The 23,134-nt window shown below is 44.8% G+C and overlaps 1 protein-coding gene and 1 non-coding gene across 2 annotated transcripts in view; one reads left to right on the top strand and one right to left on the bottom strand.

Annotated features, from left to right (window-relative positions):
• Positions 1-23,134, top strand: part of ABRAXAS1 (abraxas 1, BRCA1 A complex subunit) — a 51,231-nt gene that overhangs the window by 2,764 nt on the left and 25,333 nt on the right. The window contains exons 2-5 of the mRNA XM_040326441.1: positions 456-546; positions 11,525-11,561; positions 12,632-12,698; positions 15,387-15,580. Of these exons, the coding sequence (XP_040182375.1) occupies positions 456-546; positions 11,525-11,561; positions 12,632-12,698; positions 15,387-15,580 (389 nt within the window). The remainder of the gene's footprint in view (positions 1-455; positions 547-11,524; positions 11,562-12,631; positions 12,699-15,386; positions 15,581-23,134) is intronic.
• TRNAG-UCC lies at positions 7,374-7,445 on the bottom strand. The gene has a single exon. It is a non-coding gene; the product is annotated as a tRNA-Gly (tRNA).

The raw sequence follows: 23,134 nt of genomic DNA, 5'->3' as shown, positions 1-23,134 counted from the left end.
TTTGGAGTTCACATTACTTTCACACGGGTGCCTCCGTGAAGCGGGGAATCTCTGCTGAGCAGATGGGTGACAGGTCTGTGTCTGCTCCCGTCTATGGGGCAATTGGATGGAAACAGACCTTCTGGCCATTTGGATCCGATACACCAGATGGATGGGGAATGGGTCTCCTATCTGCTGTTTTTGGCGGACAGGAAGACATGTCCGCTGACATCCGCTGCTCCATAGAGGTCTTGGAGGGTCCTGAAGAACTGTAAGGCGGCCCTGATCAGATCGCTTGTGTGAAAGGGGCTAAAGAGATTTGATCTTGGCAAATTTATAAAACTTCTAGGGCTCATTCACACTTTTTTCTGCTGTAAAACACATCATATATTAATATTAGGTTTTATTTTATAAAATGTAGTAAATTTATAAAAATAATAATGCTTTTCTGACTTTTTTTTCTTTTTATCATAAAGGAAGGATTTCTTTTTGGAGATGTGAAGGGGGAGGCAAAGGATTGCATAACTGACTCCCAAATGAGTGATGTCGAAGTAGTTTATACAATTGGTAAGTCGTCTTGGGTGTTCCTTGCTTGTATAAAGATTGCACATAGGCCCACCATAAAAGATATGTCAGTTTTGGGAGGGATCACCTGCTGTCTTTGTATGTATCTTTTTGCATGTTACTACTTGTATTCCATGTTTTAACCACATTGTGACAACAGAGATCTCGGCCTGTGTTTAGGCCGCACTATGGGGTTGCACCTCCCTGCAAAGTTTTCCCTGGATCAATAAGTCAGCAAAAAACAAACTGTTATATCATTCTTAATGTTTAAAGAAGGTTTGTGCTGCTGTGGGCCCCCATGCTTTTGCCATAATATGTGCGTATATAACAAACCGTTTAAGATGTTTCATATATTGTAGATGGATCCACCTATAGAGAAAACAATAACAGCATCATAGTACAAAGTAATGACAAAAAAAAAACGACATTGATCCAAAAAAAACAAAACAAAAATTATTTGCAACCATTCAATGCGTAGGTCAACCCTGATCGTGTATATCTAACTGTATAATAGCTACTGCAGATCCAGAAGGTCTCAGCTATCGGATGTGAAGGAAAAGACCAAATAAAACCTCAGTCACACCCCTTGAATAGCTTTGGATTTGGAGCTTCTTCCTGGTAATTTTTAGGCTTGGCTGCTAGACTAAGCATGCAAGGTCAGTCCAGCGATCTCCCCGGCTGAGCTGTTGTGTTCTGCTAGGGGACGGCCCCCCAGCCAGAACACTCCGATCAGCACTCTCTGCCATTGCCATGGGTTGCGGGTGGGGGAATCGATGCGATACCTGCAACCGGAACGCACGGCCAGCACTAGTGTGAACTGAGCTGGACCTGATCAGAAAGCCTGTGTGAAAGGGGCCTTAGTGTCTGTCTTCTCCAGTGTTCTTTATTTTCAATGCTTCCTCAGCCCCAGCAGAACCATCCTATACTCTGCAGAAGGCTGCAGCTGAAAGCTACTGTCCTCTGTGTGAGGGTGGCAGTCTTTTTACAGCAGACTGTCTTAAACTTCTGGAAAAAGATTTTCCTAATGTGGCTTCAACAGATCAGGAGGGTCAGGCCTGTTCAAACAAAAATATAAATAATATCAAAAAGACCAAGAAAGCATTTTGCCCCCTGTCTCATCTCTACAGCCCTTCAGGCCATAGGGAGCATTCATTATTCTAATTAGTGCACTTTAGGCTCCATGCACACTGGCTTAAATCCCTGCTTCTACAGGAGTTGTGTGTTCTGCCTGAAGAAGCAGCTCAATGTTATCCTATGTGTCCATCCACATTAGGATGTTAAAGGGGTTGTAAAGGTTTGTTTATTATTTTCTAAATATGTTCCTTTAACATTTTTTTTTTTTTTTTGGTTCATTAAACTCTTTTAATCTTCAAAAGATAGTACTCACATATTTAAAGGATCACTAAAGGAATTTTTTTTTTTTGCTAAATAGCTTCCTTTACCTTACTGCAGTCCTGGTTTCATGTTCTCATTGCTCGTTTTTGCTTTGAAGTAGCTGTAATTCTGCTCTGATCTCCACACATCCTGCTTGTCTGGCTCCTTATGAAAAATCTCATGGCAGCTTTTCACTGTGGTCCAAGCTGTGTGTCTAAAACTCCTCAGAACCAATCAGATTCATTTTAAAAACAAAACACTGCCCTGGATTTGTTTGTTTTTGTTCTGTGGGTCTCTTTACTTCACATAAACATGAAACCAGTTTAAAACCGAAAGTGAAACTAGAGGCACATTATATGATAGAATTTAATCTATTTTTAATCATTTTTAAAAGGAATCGGTTAACTTTTATGTCTCTATACCCTGTAAACCGTCATTTCAGCAAAATTTTTTCCTTTAGTGACCCTTTAAGTTCTCTACTGCCCTGCATTCTCCGCCTACATCAAATGTGTATTTATAACATTTTATGCTGGCCGTTTCCATTTTGCTTGTGGGCAGCGTGAAGCCCACAAGCAAATGCTTCCAGGAAGCGGGTGCATGAGCCATGTTGACGGCAAGCAGTGCCGTCAACACTTCTCCGTTGCCATCACAATGACCGGCATAATAAAAAGTTCACGCCCCGTTGTGACGACAGGCACCTCTTATTAGCATCTGAATCGTCTCCTGGGCAGCGTCACACTGTGCTCCCAGGAATCACTGGGGCGATCGCAGCTAAAGCGACACGCCCACTCCCGCGGGAGCTCAACCAGGAAGTGCCTGGTTCAGAAACGACAAAACAAGGTATGGAATTGATTTAAAAATGTATTGACAGCGAACTTGAAATATAGACACTGATCCCCTGTGATTAACGTTGACTTTAACCACTTGCCCACCAGGGTAATTCTGGCACTTCTCTCCTTCATGTGAAAATCACAATTTTTTTGCTAGAAAATTAATCAGAACCCCCAAACATTATATATTTTTTTTTTTAGCAGACATCCTAGGGAATAAAATGGCAGTCATTGCAATACTTTTTGTCACACCGTATTTGCGCAGCGGTCTTACAAGCGCACTTTTTTTGGATAAAAATCACTTTTTTGAATTAAAAAATAAGACAACAATACATTTTGCCCAATTTTTTTATATATTGTGAAAGATAATGTTACGCCGAGTAAAATGATACCCAACATGTCACGCTTAAAAATTGCGCCCGCTCGTGGCATGGCGTCAAACTTTTACCCTTAAAAATCTCGATAGGCGACGTTTAAAAAATTCTACAGGTTGCATTTTTTGAGTTGCAGAGTAGGTCTAGGGCTAGAATTATTGCTCTCACTCTAACGATCGCGGCGATACCTCACTTGTGTGGTTTGAATGCCGTTTTCATATGCGGGCGCTACTCGCGTATGCGTTTGCTTCTGCGCGCGAGCTCGTCGGGATGGGGCGCTTTAAAAAATTTTTTTTGGGTTTTCTTATTTATTTTTATTTAGTTTTATAATTTTTTACACTGAAATAAAAAAAAAAAAAAATTGATCACTTTTATTCCTATTACAAGGAATGTAAACATCCCTTGTAATAGAAAAAAGCATGACAGGTCCTCTTAAATATGAGATCTGGGGTCAAAAAGACCTCAGATCTCATAATTAGACTTAAATGCAAAAAAAAAAAATGTCATTTTTTCAAATGACAAAAAAAAAAATGTTTCTTTAAGAGGCTGGGCGGGACTGACGTTTTGACGTCACTTCCGCCCAGCAGAGCTATGAGGACGGGTGAAGGAGATTTCTCCTTCAGTCCCGTCCCCGCTCAGCTGCCGGACACATCCGATCCCCTCCGCCGCTACCGACGGCTCCGGTAAGCGGCGGAGGGCGCGGGAGAGCGGCGGGAGGGGGGGGCCCCTCTCCCACCACCGATAACAGCGATCTCGCGGCGAATCCGCCGCGGAGACCGCCGTTATCGTGTACACCACCGCCCCCTGAAAAGATGAATATCTCGGTTGTGGCAGCAGCTGCTGCCGTTATCGAGATATTCAACTTTAAAAACAGGACGTCTTTTTGACATGGCGCGGTGGTCAAGTGATTAAATTAAGGTGAACCTCCACTTTAAGATAGTGTATTGTTGGTTCACTTACCTTTTCCTTCAATTTCCCTTCTAAATCTTTGTTTTGTTTGTCTGAATTTCTCACTTCCTGTTTCTCCTCAGTAAGCTGTTCTGGCTGACTAACCCCCATGGAAGATGGTGGCAAGCTTACTGAGGAGAAACAGGAAGTGAGAAATTCAGACAAAGAAAAAAAACATTTGGAAGGGAAATTGAAGCAAAAGGTAAGTGAACCATCAATGCACTAGCTTAAAGGAACCTATTTAGAAAATAAAAAACAAACCTTTATAACCCCTTTTAAGAGGCATATTTTGAGTTTAACGTTTAGAGGCAGAAAAAACTCTCCTAAACTCGTCTAAACTTTGTACAAAAAAATGCTCTATATGAGCGTTTTTTACTCCCGAGAGAACAGACATTTTTCCTTTTTTTTAAGCCTAGTATGCATGGAGCCTTAAAGTGGTTGTAAACCCATTTGGGGGGGGGGGGGGGAAACCCTGCAAGACAAAGGCAAAATGAGCTCTCCTTTTTTCAGCATGTAGAAGGCTTTTTTGTTAATTAGTGGGAATGGTCAATAGCATTCCCAGTATTGTTCTTCATTTTTTATTATTCTTAATTGGTGGGAATGCTCAATAGCATTCCCAGTATTGTTATTCGTTTTTTATTCTTCTTAACCACTTAAGACCCGAACCTTTATGCAGGTAAAGGACCTGGCCACTTTTTGCGATTCGGCACTACGTCGCTTTAACTGACAATTGTGCGATGTGGCTCCCAAACAAAATTGGCGTCCTTTTTTTCCCCCCACAAATAGAGCTTTTTTTTGGTGGTATTCGATCACCTCTGCGGTTTTTATTTTTTGCGCTATAAACAAAAATAGACCGAAATTTTTGAAAAAAATGCAATATTTTTTACTTTTTGCTATAATAAATATCCCCCAAAAAGATATAAAAAAACTTTTTAACTCTACCTATTTTTGGTAAAAAAAAATCGCAATAAGCGTTTATCAATTGGTTTGCGCAAAATTTATAGCGTTTACAAAATAGGAAATAGTTTTATTGCATTTTTATTTTTTTTACTACTAATGGCGGCGATCAGCGTTTTTTTTTTTTTTTTTTTTCTCATGACTGCTACATTATGGCGGACACATCGGACAATTTTGACACATTTTTGAGACCATTGTCCTTTTCACAGCAAAAAATGCTATAAAAATGCATTGTTTACTGTGAAAATGACAGTGCAGTTTAGGAGTTAACCACTAGGGGGCGCTGTAGGGGTTATGTGTGACCTCATATGTTTTTCTAACTGTAGGGGGGCGGGGCTGGACGTGTGACGTCATTGATCGTGTTTACCTATATTAGGGAACACACGATCAATGAAGCTGCCACTGTGAAGAACGGGGAAGCTGTGTTTACACACAGCTCTCCCCATTCTTTAGCTCCAGGGACCGATCGCGGGACTCCAGCGGCGATCGGGTCCCGCATCCGCGGTCACGGAGCTTTGGACCGGGTCGCGGGCGCGCTAACATGTACAGTCCACAATTATTTTATTTCTTTTTTTTTCCGCTGTGCATACCTTATAATCTATCTTTTCATTCCGGCTTCCGGGTACTTCTCCTCATGGGAGTAGGCGTTTCCAAGCTGAGTAGGCATGTCATCTGGGAGGTCGCCCAGATGATTGAAGTCTTTTCAGCAAAAGCTCCCCCCGGCGGATAAGGCCCCGCCCCCCGTATTGTGTAGGCGTGTCCGAGTCACAGCGTTTACGAAAGAAGCCGAACATGCAGATCTGCTAGTCAGCTCTATATGGCGCAGGCGCGTTCGGGTCACGGCGTTTCCGAAAGAAGCTGAACATGAAGCTGAACATGCAGATCTGCTAGTCGGCTCTATACGGCGCAGGCGCCGTATAGAGCCGACTAGCAGATCTGCATGTTCAGCTTCTTTCGGAAACGCCGTGACTCGGACGCGCCTACGCAATACGGGGGGGGGGGCTTTTGCTGAAAAGACATCAATCATCTGGGCGACCTCCCAGATGACATGCCTACTCAGCTTGGAAACGCCTACTTCCGCGGGGAGAAGTACCCGGAAGCCGAAATGAAAAGATAGATTATAAGGTATGAACAGCGTAAAAAAAAAAAATTGCGGACTGTACGTGTTAGAAGTCTAAAGAAGTTGTTCTGAGAAAAATGTTATTTGGGTGAACCTCCGCTTTAAAGAGGACGTACAGGTTCATGCTCGTGCCCAGCCGTGCCATTCTGCCGACGTATATCTGCAGGAGGCGGTCCTTAAGTGGTTAATTAGTGGGAATGCTCAATAGCATTCCCAGTATTGTTATTCGTTTTTTATTATTCTTTTTAATTCTTTGTTCCTTTTCTATAAATTGCTCTCACGCCTACAAGATCTACTTGTCATACACAATTTATACATCAAAACGTAGGTATTTTTGTCTATTTGGCTGGTTGAGCTTCCAAATGACAAGAGTTCTACACTTTCTTCCATTGACTGTCCTGTATAAAATTCTTCAGATTTAGACATTAATGGCTGTGTGTTGTTATTTTGAGGGGACAGCAAATTTACACTATTATACAAGCTGTACACTCACTACTTTTACATTGTAGCAAAGTGTAATTTCTTCAGTGTTGTCACATGGAAAGATAGAAGAAAAGATTTACACAAATACAAGGATTGTACTTACTTTTGTGACATACTGTATGTGATCTCCCGCACACAGAGGGATGTACTTACTTTTGTGAGATACAGTATATATTTATTGTGGTCTATAAGTGGTTACATCGCACATGGCGTGTGCTGAGGTCTGCAGCAATGAAGGATTTTTGTATTTGAAACTTTAATGTAAATCTAGACAGTTGAGGGCATGTAATAATCCCGCTGGGTGGAGTATGCGATTCCCCTTACTTTCAATATCGCCCCAATCGAGGCGTGATTTTGCCGCGATTGTTGCCTGACAAATCGCAGGACTGCTTTTGGGAAACAGGTGTCCCGTCATTTTTGTTTGTGTGATTTGTCAGGTGTCAATATTGTCCCGTGATTGGGGTGCCATTGAAAGTAACGGGATCACAAGCGTGTCACGCGTTTTACGGCAATTCGGGAAATTGCAGTAATTGCACCTGCTATCCGGGAATGCCTAGGTGTGATCGCAGCCAAAGCTAAGCGTCTTCTATCAGTTGCTGGGTTCTCCTTCTATAGATTCTGGGGGAACGTTTTCTTCCTCAAACATTCCACACATTCTCTTCATTCTTTATTCCGCTGCTAATATATACTCTGCATTGACCTTGTATAGCGCTTTTCTCTCTAAGGACTCCAAGTATTGGAGATGGCGTTGGCCGGGAATCGAACCCGGGTCAGCTGCTTGGAAGGCAGCTATGCTTACCACTGCACCACCAACGCAAAAGTAGCATGTCTTTGTAGTGTGGGAGGAAACAGAAGTACCCAGAGGAAACCCACGCAAGCACAGGGAGAACATGCAGATAGTGTCCTGGTCAGGATCTGAAACAAGGACCCCAGTGCTGCAAGGCTAACCCCTAAGCCTCTGTGCTGCCCATTTACGGCCTCTGTTCTCTAAGGCCCGCACCTGCTGAGCGGGGTAAATCGCTTATGTTCACTCAAAGTGCCTTCAGAAGAAATCCAAACGTATCCAAAACTACAATCTATAACACTCCTGTAATAAAACACACCCAAATAACAATAAAGAGGGGTACAGTGGTCCCCAAATTAGCAACACAATGGAGCTAAATATTCCATTCACCCTTCGGCCTTATTCACACGGGGGGTAATAATCCGTACCCCATGGGAGGGCCGTGTTTACCAGAATGGGGATGCACATTTGTTCCCAGCATCCCGTGTAGGCAGTCCCATTGCTGTCAACTGGGGTGCAGTGACTGTACCCAATGTGACATCTGTGTGGGTGCCGGTGCACGGCCCCGAAAGCACCAAGGGTGCGTCCGCGCAACTACACCCACATGGATGTCCTTTTTTGGGGTTAATGCAGCCCCCACACAGGGTAAATAGAGGGCTGATGGGAAGACCCTCCAGTTACTGGAGTGGCAGCCGCCACCAGTGTAGGAACCTCTGTTGGTACAGCCGTACCTGGTCCCTGGGAGGGTTCCTCAGACTTTTTGTTGAGTCTTCTTCTAGGAACAGTCAATTGTCTTGTTTGTCCAACTAAATGTGATGTTAGTTGGTGATTCAGAAGCTGCTTATGAGAATCTTTTAAGAGATTGATGACGTAGTGGATTCCTGTCATGATGGCTTAAAATAAAGATCCTCTCCCTCATATTCACTAGCAAATCGTCCTCTTCACATCACCTAGTTTAAATTTTCTTCCAACATTTTGGCCATCTTCAATCCCAATAAAGCTGCACCCCTCCCATTTAAGTGCAATCTGTCACTACTATAAAGATGGTAACGGCCTGAAAAGTCAGCCCAGTTCGCCATGAAGCCAAACCCCTCCTCCCTGCACCAGTTTCTCAGCCACTTGTTAAAGCGGTTCTCCACCCTAAAGTGGAGTCCCGCTGATCGGAACCCTCCCCCCCTCCGGTGTCACATTTGACACCTTTCAGGGGGAGGGGGGTGCAGATACCTGTCTAAAGACAGGTATTTGCACCCACTTCCGGCCCGGCATTCACGGGAAAAAGACGGGCATTCCGTCACATCCCGTCGCCCCCCCGTTGTGTGCTGGGAACACTCGGCTCCCAGCACACATCGGGAGCCAATCGGCGGGCGCGACTCGCGCATGCGCCGTAGGGAACCGGGCAATGAAGCCGCAGCGCTTCACTTCCTGGTTCCCTCAGCGTGGATGGCGGGGGGAGCAGCAGAGAGACGAGCGATCGCTCGTCCTCTGCTGCGATCGGCGCTGGACTCCAGGACAGGTAAGTGTCCTAATATTAAAAGTCAGCAGCTGCAGTATTTGTAGCTGCTTGCTTTTAATATTTTTTTCCCATGGCACATCCGCTTTAAGTAGCATAAGCTCCTGCTGTCTCTGTGGTGTGGCTCGAGGTACAGGCAGTATTTCAGAAAATATTGCCTTGGGGGACCTTTTCTTCAATATGGCCCCTAAGTCCCTGAAATCATTTTGTAGGGCGCTCCATCTTTCTCTAACTTTGTCATTGGTACCGATATATACCATGACAGCTGGGTCCTCTCCAGCGCCATCCAATAATCTGTCCATGCAATCTGCAATGTACCGAACCCGAGCGCCCGGTAAACAACATACTGTTTTGCGATAATGGTCTTTGTGACAGGTTGCCCACTGTATTCTTCCAATAACTGAATCCCCTACCCACTAGTATGTGCCTATCCTTTCTGGTAACCTTGCCCCCATCTTCGTCGCATGCTGGTGGAGTCTCTGTGTGAAAGTCACATGCTGGTGAATTCTTTACGCGAATATCACATTCTGGAGGAGACTGGTTGTGAACGTCACATTCTGGAGGAGACTGGTTGTGAACGTCACATTCTGGAGGAGACTGGTTGTGAACGTCACATTCTGGAGGAGACTGGTTGTGAACGTCACATTCTGGAGGAGACTGGTTGTGAACGTCACATTCTGGAGGAGACTGGTTGTGAACGTCACATTCTGGAGGAGACTGGTTGTGAACGTCACATTCTGGAGGTGACTCGTTATGAACGTCACATTCTGGAGGTGACTCGTTGTGAACGTCACATTCTGGAGGTGACTTGTGAATGTCACATTCGGGAGGAGTCTCAGTGGCAACGCCACAATCTGCTGGAGTCTTAGTGGGAAAGTTACATTCTGCCCGAGTCTCAACAGAATTGTTGCACGCTGAAGGAGTGTTGATGTGAATGACACGTGGTTGATTTAAAGAAATTCCCAACTTTTTGGCTATTTTCTTTCCCAACAGAGCTGCACCCTGTTCATTTAAAGCGGGGGTTCACCCTAAAACTTTTTTTTTTTTTTATGTACCATCCCATCCAGCATACTTGCGTCAGCTATAGTATGTTTTTTTTTTTTTTTCGCCGCTGTATTTACCGTTTAATCGCTCAGTTTCGTTTCAGACTCCGGAGGGGAAATAGGCATTCCTATGAAGAGGGGAAGATGATTGACGTCCGGCTATGGCGCGTCACGCATTCCGAAAATAGCCTAAATAGGACTCGGATATATACGCCGCCTGCGCAGTCAGCTCCTAGTCTGTGCGCAGGCGCCGTATAGCGCCGCGAAGAGCCGAGTCCTACTCCGGCTATTTTCGGAACGCGTTACACGCCATAGCCGGACGTCAATCATGTTCCCCTCTTCATAGGAACACCTACTCCCCATGGGAGTCTGAAACGAAACTGAACGATTAAACGGTAAATACAGCGGGGAAAAAAAAAAACATACTATAGCTGACGCAAGTATGCTGGATGGGATGGTACATAGATGTTTTTTAGGGTGAACCTCCGCTTTAAGTGCAGTCCATCCCTGCTGTAGAGCAAGTAACCAATTGAAAAGTCAGTCCAGGTCTCCATGAAGCCAAACCCCTCCTTCCTGCACCAGTTCTTCAGCCACCTATTAGAGCTCCCTAAGCTCCTGCTGCCTTCTTGGTGTGGCTCGAAGTACAGGCAGTATTTCTGAAAATGCTGCCTTGGAGGTTCTTTTCTTCAGTATAGCTCCTGAAATCCCTGAAATCATTTTGTAGGGCGCTCCATTTTCTTCTAATGTTGTCGTTGGTTCCAATATGTACCATGACAGCTCGGTCCTCCCCAGCCGCATCCAATAATCCGTCTATCCGATCTGCAATGTCCCAAACTCGTGCGACCGGGAAACAATATACTCCTCAGGGTGGAGGGTCCAGGAGAGCCGGCGAGGCATCTGAGAAGAGGAGGATCCAGGCTGCTCTATGTAAAACCACTACACGGAGCAGATAAGTATAACATGTTTGTTATTTTAAGGCAAAAATAAAAAAAAAACAAGACTTTTGTATCAATTTAATTATGGGGGTTGCTTACACACATGGGATTGTATTTATAAAGCGGAGAATGTGACTTTCGCTAATCATTCTTTGGTGGGGAAATTATCACACCTGGGCAATTTGTAGCTCGAAGCTCCAAAATTCTCAACATGCTAAATTGCATTCATTTCAATTGTGGCTGTTTACTTATGAGCACCCAGGCACCTGACGCTCCAAAAGCCGAAAGACCTATTTTTTAGGCCGATTTGGGCATTTTTGGCCCCATAAATGTCGGTGGAAACCTATTTTTTTTTTTTTTTGGCATATTTCATTTTTTGTTTTTGGTATGTAACAAATGGTCGTCTCCCCCTAGTGCTTTCCATTGGTAAAACAAAAATGTTTGAAGCTTGAATACCCGTGTAAAACTCTTTTACGCTGGGAAAAACGCTCCAATAAAGACACATGACAATCTGCACTTTATATGGGCACTATATAATGGCATACCTGATGCAGCCATACTATTAAGTTTAGTAGTCATTTATGCATCTTCTGATGAGACAACATTCTGTTTTTATCTTGCAGATATTCAAAGGCATGTTCCCTGTTATCGGCTATGCAGGTTGGTCATTTTGGAGTTTCTCTCTCATTTCGAGATCTAAAGTTCTCAATCATTAGCCCATGGACCACTGGTTTATTTTCTGATAACCTTCACATTTTATTAATATATATATATTAATATATATATTCAATCCCAATAAACCAGTTTATCACAAGAGATCAGGCTTTTTATACCCAAACATACAATGATACACAACTACTTTGACTGTTCTGTTTGTAATATGGTACTTGATCGTGCATGTGGTAGTCAATTACAGTAAAATAAACATTATACATATTCCATTCTGTTTAATTTTGAACTAAAAGATAATCAGCAGCTCTCTATATATATATATATATATATATATATATATATATATATATATATATATATATATATATATATATATATATATATATATATATATATATATATATATATATATATACTGATTATCTTTTAGTTCAAAATTAAACGGAATGGAATATGTATAATGTTTATTTTACTGTAATTGACTACCACATGCACGATCAAGTACCATATTACAAACAGAACAGTCAAAGTAGTTGTGTATCATTGTATGTTTGGGTATAAAAAGCCTGATCTCTTGTGATAAACTGGTTTATTGGGATTGAATAGGAGGACTAACAAATGGTGACATGCAGAAAAAATCTGTGACCTGAAGCTAATAGCCTTCTCTGTGAACGAAAGCAAGTCGATCAGATGGGATTGTATCTCTTTAAAGCTGCATGTTCCATCCCTTGCATTAAAAGAGAGCACCAAGATATAGGGATTGATTCAGATACAACTTGTATATCAAGAGTTGACCGTCAAGCATTTTTGGGATTACACACAAACCCCCCCTCATCAGAGCTTAGTACTATGCAACTGGAATCTAGATAGGTGGTTACTCTTGAGATGTAATTCTTCATTAACTGTGGTTAGGAGCTCGCTTAGTACATTGTTTGACATCCTTGGCTCTTAATTGCTATAACCGTTTTATAAACACAACAGGTTCCCTATATATTTTTCCTAAAATCACTTGTATCTCAAACACTTATCTATATCTAATGATGGATATCTCTGTTTAGTTTTTACAGTGGCCTTGGTGAGGTGGACAAAACTGCATTACAAAATCTGCTGTCTGGCCAAGAAAAGGTAAATGACCACAAAATATTAGCGGGTTGGCATGTTTTAAAAGCGGTTGTATACCCGCTGTCATTTTTTTTTTTTTCTTGTTTTAAACCTGAAAAGCAAAAGCCATAATCAGCTAATATGCACCGCATATTAGCTGATTATGAAATACTTACCTTGGAACGAGGTGAGAGGAACTTAGCTGGTCCACGCCGAGGGAGATGTCATCTCTCCTCGGCGTGTCTTCCGGGTATCGCCGCTCCAGCGCTGTGATTGGCTGGAGCGGCGATGTCGTCACTCCCGCGCATGCGCGCGGGAGACTTCATTCTGGCAAGGTCCGGCGGCTGCCGGCCCTTTAGCCGAGGATCCCCGCTGCGCATGCGCCGCTGCAGTCAGCGGCGCATTGCGGGGGGAATATCTCCTAAACCTGTAAGGTTTAGGAGATATTCTTTATACCTACAGGTAAGCCTCATTATAGGCTTGCCTGTAGGTTAAAGTGGTAGTACAGAGTTTACTTCCACTTTAAGATTTGTAACTGTACCTCCCCAAGATGACTTTATTCTTTATCAAAGCTTACTGATATGTGCCTAAGCGGAGTTTCACCCAAAAGTGGAACTTCTGCTCACATTTAGCACCTTTCAGATGGTTGAACGGCCAAAGCACACTGTTGGTGGGAGCACTTGCATATTTTATATGATCTTTTGGCACATCGTGGTGGAGCAGGACGTTTGGATGTTTTGGAATATTCTTTTGACCTTTGGGACAATTTTATCTTTTTTACGGACTATTATATGATTACTGCACCACAAGATTATTTAGTCACTATGTTTAGGATATAGATGTATAGTCTTTTTGGTTCAATATTGTTATATATAAAAATCATTACTAGGATGATTTAGATAATTACTGGTAGCGCAGCAGTGTTTGTTTTATATGTGAGACAGAAAGGAAGAAGCTTGAGGATTTGATGGCCAGCGCAGAACTTTTGGAGCAAAGTCTTAAAAATCAAGGATCACAAAATCATATCTCAGAGATAGATGGTAGTTTTACTCTATTAATGATTACAGACATGTAGTTATGGAAATGCTGAACATCGACTCTTAATACTCTTGTGTACCATGAAATCATCATGGTATTGTATTTTAATCTGTAGTCAAATAGCACTAAAGAATGGACTTAACTTTACCATAATTTACAAAAGTAGAGCTTCAACATTTTTATGGAGTAGTGATCACTGGATTGTCTTATCTACTAGATGAATTCCAAGAATAAATATTGTATTCATGGTCCAACTTGAACTTGCCTATGATATATACCATACCTGCCAGATGCCTCTGGAAATTGCTAGTCCCGTGACTTCCACTTGCTTCCGGGTCCTATGCTGAGTGACTGCCCTGCTACCTTCTGAACGCAGGAGGTTAGGCCCTCAGCACAGGCACCATTCAGAGATGCTTTGTATTTTCTGAATGATGATGAGGTGGAGAGGCTACGCAGTCTCCTACAATCTGAGAACGCTTTGCATTCATTTAAAAGATGCAAAGCATTCTCTTAATGGTGCTCTTGTTGAGTGCATCACCTCCAGTGTTCAGAATGCAGCAGAGCAGATGCTTGGCTTGGGACCCATAAGCAAGTGGAGGTCACTGGAGTAGCAGTGTCTACTTGAGTCATTTCCAGCTTCCAGGGGCATCAGCCAGGTAGGATATATAATATCACAGATGAAAGCACAGGGTCTAATGGTGGTGGAGAAGAACAGTATAAATGGATTTGATTTAGTATTTTAAAGCACTGTAAAATTCACTGTTATGAATTGTGTTGTATAATTTTTTTAATGTAATAATTTGTATGAACGGAGTGTATATTGGGTTGGGTTAATGTTTTGTATTTAAAGCGGAGCTCCGCCGTACCAAAAAATATTAAAAGCCAGCAGCTACAAATACCTGGAGTCCTGGAGTCCAGCGCTGTCGGCAGCAGAAGACGAGCAATCGCTTGTCACTCTGCTGCCCCCACCGCCATCCTCGGTGAGGGAACCAGGGAGTGAAGCATTGAGGCTTCACTGCCAGTTTCCTACAGCGCATGCGCGAGTCGCGCTGCGCCATGCTCACTGGTCCCCGATGTGTTCTGGGAGACGAGTGTTTCCCAGAACACAACGGGGGGAGGGACGGGATCTGACGTTCTACCCGCAGACTGTGTGGTCGGAAGTGGGTGCAAATACCTGTCTTTAGACAGGTATCTGCGTCCCCCCTGAAAGGTGCCAAATGTGACACCGGAGGGGGAGGGTTCCGATGAGCGGAAGTTCCACTTTAGGGTGGAGCTCTGCTTTAATGTGATATGGGCTAGTGCCCCCAAATGAGTGTGTTCACACTTCCAGGAAAGCTGCCATCCTTAGGTGTGGTCACACACACACCTAATTTATATATTTTTTTTCAATACACTTTTTTTTATTATACATATATATCAACATAATACATTTTTATTTTTTATATGATTTTTGGAGTATTTGTGAAAATTGACAAATTTTTCTTTTGGTGTGGAGTCACTGATATTACACATTTTGAGGGTGTACAATATATATAATACATGGTCCAAGCTATGCATTAAAACTATGTATAAAACATCTATACCTGGAATTCATCTTTAACTTTTGTGAATTATGATGCCAACTTGTAATTTATTCTTTTCCTGTGGTGTTTTTTTTTTTCTTTCTTACCACAGGATGTAATTGGATGGTACAAGTTTCGAAATAATACAAGTCAAACAATGACTCTAAGGGAAAAATTTCTACATGAGAACTTGCAGATGAGCCTTTCCAATCCAGGTCTTGTATTTTTGTTAGTCACCACACAGTGTACAACGGAGAGAGAATCGACCCATCGCATGGAGTATGCTTTACATAAACCCCAAGACAGGCAAGTTCTGTTTATTTCTTATTGCTTTAATACTTTGTCTCTGATGGAGGACAAGCAAGGATAGACAATTCCTAAAGGCTCTTTCACACGGGCGGACCATATGTCCTCTTTTTCATCCATCCGTGTACGGATGAAAAAGGAACATACATTGGTCCCTTTTTCCATCCGTCTGCAGAGCGGATTGGGTGTTCATTCGATCCCCCCCATAGAGAAAAGTGTGTGGGGACCGCCCTGTCATCCGCCGGCTCAGCGGGGATCAACGGAGCGATCCCCGCTGAGCAAGCGGAGGTTCACGGGGCGGATCATCACTGATCCGCCCTGTGTGAAAGAGCCCTAATATGCATACCAAAATGCAAAAGTACTGAAGCTATTTGATCCACATAACAGCCAGGTAAAACAGAGTCCCCCACACACACACACGTTTTCTTTAAATTGATAAATCTATAATATATGAAGCTAGGACACTTTCAACTATTGACTTGCGGGTTCTGATCTTCTTACTCCACTATGAAAACCACTTGAATATTCTATTGTGTTGCTGCATTTCTCATTTCTCCACTTGTTTGTCTTGTATATTATAAAAGAATCCCAAATCCATCTTTCCATTCCATGTCAGAGGGAGCCCATGATCAACCATGCATTATCTGCTAAGTTTTTATCAGGAAACGTAACTAATGCTTCCTTCTTGGATCAAAGGGATAAACTTCTGTGTGTAAAGAAAAAATCTGCCAAGTTTTTAATAACATGAAACATTGTAACTTAGCTTCATTCTTAGATCAAACTTCTGTGTAAATGCAGGAAGTTCAACCACTTAAAGTCTAAATCTTTTTCTGACACTTGTTTCTTAAGTTAAAATCAATATTTCTCTTATCGTCCATGGACGGACACAGCTCCTTAAATCTTGACCAGTGGGTTATGTTCCCTGTTTACAGGAGAGGACTAGGCAGAAACATGTTAGATAATCAAATACATGTTACATTAACAGAGTTGAACAGCGGTCCATCCAGACATAACCTTCCTCCCTGCAGTATGCAGCCTCAGTTTCGTTCTGCCTAGCAAAGAGAAGGACGTATGGCTCCTTTTTGGGTCCAGCGCCCTGAGGAGAAATGTTATTATTTTATTTTATCTTAATTTTTTCTTGAAGAATCTTCTTTCAACTGTCGGCTGAGAGACAGGCTGGATAATATAGATCATTGTAGTCTACTCGGTCCGACCAGTGAGTGTGAGCACACCTTGGCAAAGAGGCTGGGTCTGTCACGACATACTCCATGACTCCTGGGGTGGCCAGTGAGCTTTGCTCCGAGGTCCACATATGACTGGACTGTGGTGTTGTCTCACTCACAGTGGACCGGGCCGACGGCTACCTCCATTGCGGTTGTAAGTCTGTCAGGAATGCGTCAGCGAGTCCTCGCTTGGACGGGTAAGTACAGTCCCTCCCGGCTTAGGTGGGTTGGTATGGCTGGGCATTCCTGGGGTTCGAGGGTCCTCTTCTCCTCCCTTCCCTGCTCCTTTCCCTCTGCTGCATTGCTAACATTGCCGCTGTCAGGGGAAGGGGGGCTTTCCTGAGGGGACTGGTATCTGGCCTGCGTTTTTATTTTTTTTTGTACTGGGGGCACTTCCCTGTGAGGGTTTTTTTTTTTCACTTTTAAAGCCTTAGAAGGCTTTTCCTGTTTAAATGCGGCATTTTTCCCTGGATCGTCTTTCAGGACAGCCACCTTAGAGAGATCCCGGCTCCTCCCCTCTCAGGAAACATCGCCTTCAATCAGAGATTTAAGCCTCATCCTCCCACTGGCCCTTCAGTTATGGTGTTTCCTCCGGTGGGGAGACACCGCTGTGGAACCAGGAGCCGATGGCTGGGGAAGCTGAGGCTTATTTGGGCAATTTTTAGAAGATTGAGTTCTTCTGCCTAAAAAGTTTACTTTTTTATTGTTTGAATTTGGCGCTCAGGCCGGCTAGTGAGTCGTCACCTGCAGCGCCGCATGTGCGTCCCAGCGTCTCTTTGGGGAAAAGAGTAAGCTGGGAGGTCCGGCGTTTTCTCTGCCTAGGGTGGCGCTGTGGGCTGCCTCAGGCCCCCCTGCTTTGCAGCCAGCTTGGAGCTCGCTGGTCCGGAGATGGGCGACGTCAGTTCCGGTTGGGGGCGGGACAGCCACACGAGGCCGCGTCTTCCGGTTCCGGACGCGGCCTAGGAAAGCGGACCACGCACGCTGGCTGGTGCAGTCTCTCCAGTCTGAGGTGTCAGCAAAGGAGACAACGGACCACCGCTCCGCTGAGCAGCAATGTCGGAGACAGAGGTCTCGAGGACAGCTCCATCCGAGGAAAGCGCCAGCCGCAGGTAAGTGAACCCTGGGGTGGTGTTCACCTGCCTATACCCTATTAGCTCCACGGGTGTTTTCCCTTCCTGGTGGTCGGTGGGGATAGGAGTTTCTGGGACCCTGGTGGTGGTTGGTCCTGGGGGGCACTCCTGGTGATCCCTTTGTTTATTGCTGGTGGGGCCCAGCTAATGTGCTGCTGTCTTTTGTTTGCTTCTCTTTTCAGAAAGCCTCAAGCAAATCAGCGCATGGCTCTAAAAGGAAGTGCCCTGTGTGCAGATCAACACTAGGGGAAACCTGGTTGAAAACGCTCTGTAAGCGTTGTATTGGGGATGTTTTAAGAGAACAGACAGCAGAACAGGGGGCAGATCTAGCGGCGTCAGTTAAGGAGCTTTCTAGTACCTTTCAGTCCTTTCAAGCTCTTTTTTCCTCTTTTCAACTGCCCCAGCCCCAAAGCAGTGTCCCACCAGCACAGCAGGTTGTTTCACCTAATCCCACGGATTTTCTCCCTAGTAGTGGCGAGAAACCGGAGGGTCTAGCGGAGGACATTGAGGAAGAAGCGGGTAGCGCCATTTCTGATTCCCAGGAGGAATCAGATATAGAGGGGCTGGACGGGGAGTCCTCCAAAGCCTCAAGGTACAAACTTTCTCTAGAGGATGTGGAGGAACTTTTAGATGCCATCCACACCACTCTAGGTATCCAGGAGGAAAAGAAAGTTTTGTCATTACATGACCAAATGTATAAGGGTCTGGAGGAACAGAAAAAAGTTTTTTTCCAGTCCATGATGTGTTGGTCAATGCCATTAAAAAAGAATGGCAGGACCCAGAGAGGAAACCTTTTTTCTCTAATGCACTAAAAAGGAGGTTTCCCTTTGCAGGTGAAGATAGTTTAGTTTGGAATAAAACTCCAAAACTAGACGCAGCATTTTCTCAGGTATCCAGAAATACAGATCTGGCCTTCGAGGATATGGGGGTACTCTCTGACCCCATGGATAAGAGGATGGATTCCCTTTTGAAAAAGTCCTGGGAATCATCACAGACAAATCTCAAACCCGCCATGGCAGCCACGGTAGTGGCCCGTAATATGGAGTTTTGGCTCACGCAAATCAAGGCACATATCGAAGCTAATACAGCAGAGGATGTTATCCTTGCTTCTTTTCCCACGCTCCTTAAAGGGGTGGCCTATCTGGCAGATGCCTCGGCCGAATCGGTACGCATGTCCGCCAGATCTTCAGCCCTGACCAATTCAGCCAGGAGAGCTTTGTGGCTTAAGACGTGGCAGGGGGACAGTGCGTCTAAGATAAAACTCTGTGGCATACCGCTTACCGGAGATTTATTATTTGGGCCTGGTCTGGAAGCCGTCCTGGATAGGACGGCTGATAAAAAGAAGGCTTTTCCCCTTAAAAGGAAATTTGGGCAACAGACAAAAAGAAAATTTCAGTTTCCGAGGAAATCTGAGACCCCTAAAACAGGTCAACAAAATAAATTTTGGGGACCTAAGGGGAAAGGGCGTGGGGCGGCGATTTTTCGCCCTCCTGAACAGCCCAAAAAGGCCCAGTGACACGGTAACAGTGGGAGGAAGGTTGGGGGCCTTTCTCCCACAGTGGGAGGTGATCACCACAAATCAATTTGTTTTGGGGATCATCAGACGGGGCTACAGGTTGGAGTTCTCAAATCCCCCACCTCTCAGGTTTCTGATTACCAACCTACCAATATGCGGGGAAAAAGCCTCCGCTCTTCTATCCTCTTTACAGGAATTGGAAGAGCAGGAAGTGATTGTCCAGGTGCCAGGTCCGGAGACAAACAGAGGCTTTTACTCCCACATTTTTGTGGTCCGCAAGCCATTAGGGAAATTCAGGCTCATCCTGAATTTGAAGCCTCTGAATGTCTCCGTCAAGTACAGGAGATTCAGAATGGATTCGATCTATTCGGTCAGAGCGTTACTCCCGCCAAACTGCTTCATGGCATCGATCGATCTAAAGGATGCATATCTGCATATTCCCATAGCCGAGGATCATCAAAAATATCTGAGGCTAGCAGTAAGGACTGGGAATCGGGTACTGCATTGGCAGTTCAAAGCTCTCCCCTTTGGGCTATCGTCTTCTCCCCGAATCTTCACAAAAGTGATGGTAGAAGTTCTGGCCTTTCTGCGACTCAAAGGTCTTTCGATAGTTGCATATCTAGACGATCTTCTCCTGTTTGCAGCCTCAGCGGATCAGTTGGTTCAGGATCTTCAGGTAGCAAGAGACATCCTGGAGAAATTGGGATGGCTTCTGAACCTAGAAAAGTCCAGTTTAGTCCCAGCCCAGAGAGTCACCTTCCTGGGTTATGTGGTGGACTCAACGATTCAAAGGGTCTTTCTTCCCTCCGAAAAGGTCCTAAAGGTGGACAAGACCATGTTGCGGTTGCAGAGCAACAGTCAGGTTTCAGTCAGGGAGGCCATGTCAGGATTGGGATTACTAACATCCACACTTCCGGCAGTACATTGGGCGGGACTGCACTTTCGTCCTCTTCAGTTATTTATTCTGAAGGTTTGGGACCACAGTCAGACCTCCTTGGATGCCTTAATCTCCATCCCAAATCAGGTCAAAAGGTCACTCTGGTGGTGGAGAAAGGGAGCAAATCTGTCCCAAGGTCTCGAGTGGATCCTGCCAGTGACCAAGACAGTCACAACAGATGCCAGCGGTTCAGGTTGGGGAGCACACTTGGGTCCCAAGTGGGTCCAGGGGACCTGGAGAAAAGAGGACGCTCTAAGATCCTCCAACTGGAGGGAGCTGAGAGCAGTAGAACTAGCGCTCAGAGCCTTTCAGGGGGAACTTCAGGGACAACATGTGAGAATCCGTTCGGACAATTCCCCAACAGTAGCCTACATCAACAGGCAGGGGGGTACAAGAAGTTGCTCCCTATGGCTTCTGGCAGAAGCCATCCTGAAGTGGGCAGAACTCAATGTATTGTCCCTGTCTGCAACCCACTTGAAGGGAGATCAGAACCAGACAGCGGACTTCCTCAGCCGAACAACTCTGAAGGAAGGCGATTGGATCTTAAAGCAGGAGGTATTCAACATGATTGTTCAGAGATGGGGAACACCATGCATAGACCTCTTTGCCTCGAAACACAATACCAAGACAGGTCTTTTCTTCTCCCTAAACAGATGGGACAGAGCGCTAGGAATAGACGCACTCGCCCAGACTTGGGCATTTTCAAGGTGCTATGCCTTCCCCCCTCCGGTCCTGATTCCGGCTGTTTTGAGGAAGTTGCAAGGGGAGAATACGATCCTCATCTTGATCGCTCCTTATTGGCCGAGGAGACCATGGTTCTCCATTCTAAGGAACCTGGCAATAGAACCTCCTTGGATCCTTCCGGCCCAGACCGACCTTCTTTCTCAGGGTCCATTCTGCTGCCCTCACATAGACAGGTGGAACCTGGCAGCCTGGCTTCTGAGGAGTCATTGTTGAGGGGCAGGGGTTTTTCTGAGCGTCTAATTAAGACTCTCCTAAATTGTAGGAAAGTAGAAACTCAAAACATCTACTGTAAGGTGTGGAGACGTTTTAACATATGGTGCTCAGAAGGCTCCTTTGACGTTCATAGTTCAGTGGCAGTGCTAGAATTCCTACAGTCAGGTGCAGACAAAGGTTTAGCACTTAGCACATTGAAAGGACAAGTTTCTGAGTTGAGCGTTTTTCTAGAAAAACTAGCGTTAGATCCTTAGAGCAAGGTTCTTCAAGGGTCTAAGTAGACAGAGGACAGTTAGAACCTCTTCGCTTCCAGTTTGGAACCTCTCTTTGGTTTTACAGGCTCTTACAAAAGAGCCTTTTGAACCACTAGAATCCTGTTCTTTGAAACTAATTACCCTCAAAACGGTGTTTTTGGTGGCAATTACCACGGCAAGACGAGTCAGCGAACTCGAAGCCCTTTCCATCAGGGCCCCTTATTTTCAAGTTTTTCCGGATAGGGTTATTTTCAAAACCGATCCGGCCTTCTTGCCAAAGGTGGCTTCAAGATTTCATAGGAGCCAAGAAATCATCTTACCTACTTTTTGTTCTAATCCTGTGAGGGAACAGGAACGTTCATTCCATAATTTAGATGTTAGGAGGTGCATTCTCCAGTACTTAGAATGCACTAGACAATTTAGAAAGTCAGAGTCCCTTTTTGTATTATTTTCAGGATCTAAGAAAGGATCCAGGGCGTCCAGACGGACTATAGCCAGATGGCTTAAATCGGCTATTGTTCAAGCTTATGAGTTAGGAGGGTTAGACCCCCCAGATGGGATCAGGGCACATTCCACTAGAGCGGCTGCAGCTTCACAAGCGGAATGGGCTGGTGCTTCTCCTGAGCAAATTTGTAAGGCTGCAACGTGGTCCAGCTTCAACACGTTTGTCAAGCACTACAGATTGGATCTGCTGTCAGCAAAGGACCAAGCCTTTGGTCGTAAAGTTCTGCAAGCAGTAGTCCCACCCTAAGGTAAGGTGCTCGCTTATCCTCTCTAAGGTGGCTGTCCTGAAAGACGATCCAGGGAAATATGGAGTTACTTACCGGTAACGTCCTTTTCCAGGAGTCTTTCAGGACAGCACCGGTACCCACCCAGGTACTGGACGTCTGAGGACTCATCACATAAGACCGTCAGGTAAGATTGTAATGTTTGTGTTGTATGACGTGTTCTTGTGTCTCCCCAGTTGGCCGGAGGTGCTCGTGATAAACTGAAGGGCCAGTGGGAGGATGAGGCTTAAATCTCTGATTGAAGGCGGTGTTTCCTGAGAGGGGAGGAGCCGGGATCTCTCTAAGGTGGCTGTCCTGAAAGACTCCTGGAAAAGGACGTTACCGGTAAGTAACTCCATATTTTGGGTGGTTTTTAATTGCATTAAAAACTCCCATTGGCGGCCATTTTGTCGTAGCCGCGCTATGGCGCAGCTTACATTGCGGTCGGCCATTTTCATGTGGCCGCGTTCTGAATGCTCGGCGGCCATCTTTGAGTAGTCCTGACCCCTAGTGCTGAATCCTACGGCGCACACAGGTCTCTTCAGACGCCGCACAAGTTACCTCACGTTTTTTTTCCCTCTCCACACGCTGTGTACTGAGGGCGGATGGCAGCGCTGGGCAGTCTCCTCCTGTGGTGAGTCCCCTGGGTACCCCTGGTCAGTGCAGCAAGTGGGTGAGATACCCTGAATAGGGCACTGGGAGCTTCTGTTTTTGTTATTTGGAGTCAGTATCTGGGTTCCTTCCCCAACATGCTTGTGGTGGCAGCAGGT

Source organism: Rana temporaria, chromosome 1 (assembly GCF_905171775.1).
Source record: "Rana temporaria chromosome 1, aRanTem1.1, whole genome shotgun sequence".
NCBI lineage: Eukaryota > Metazoa > Chordata > Amphibia > Anura > Ranidae > Rana > Rana temporaria.
This window is presented reverse-complemented; position numbering and strand designations above follow the sequence as displayed.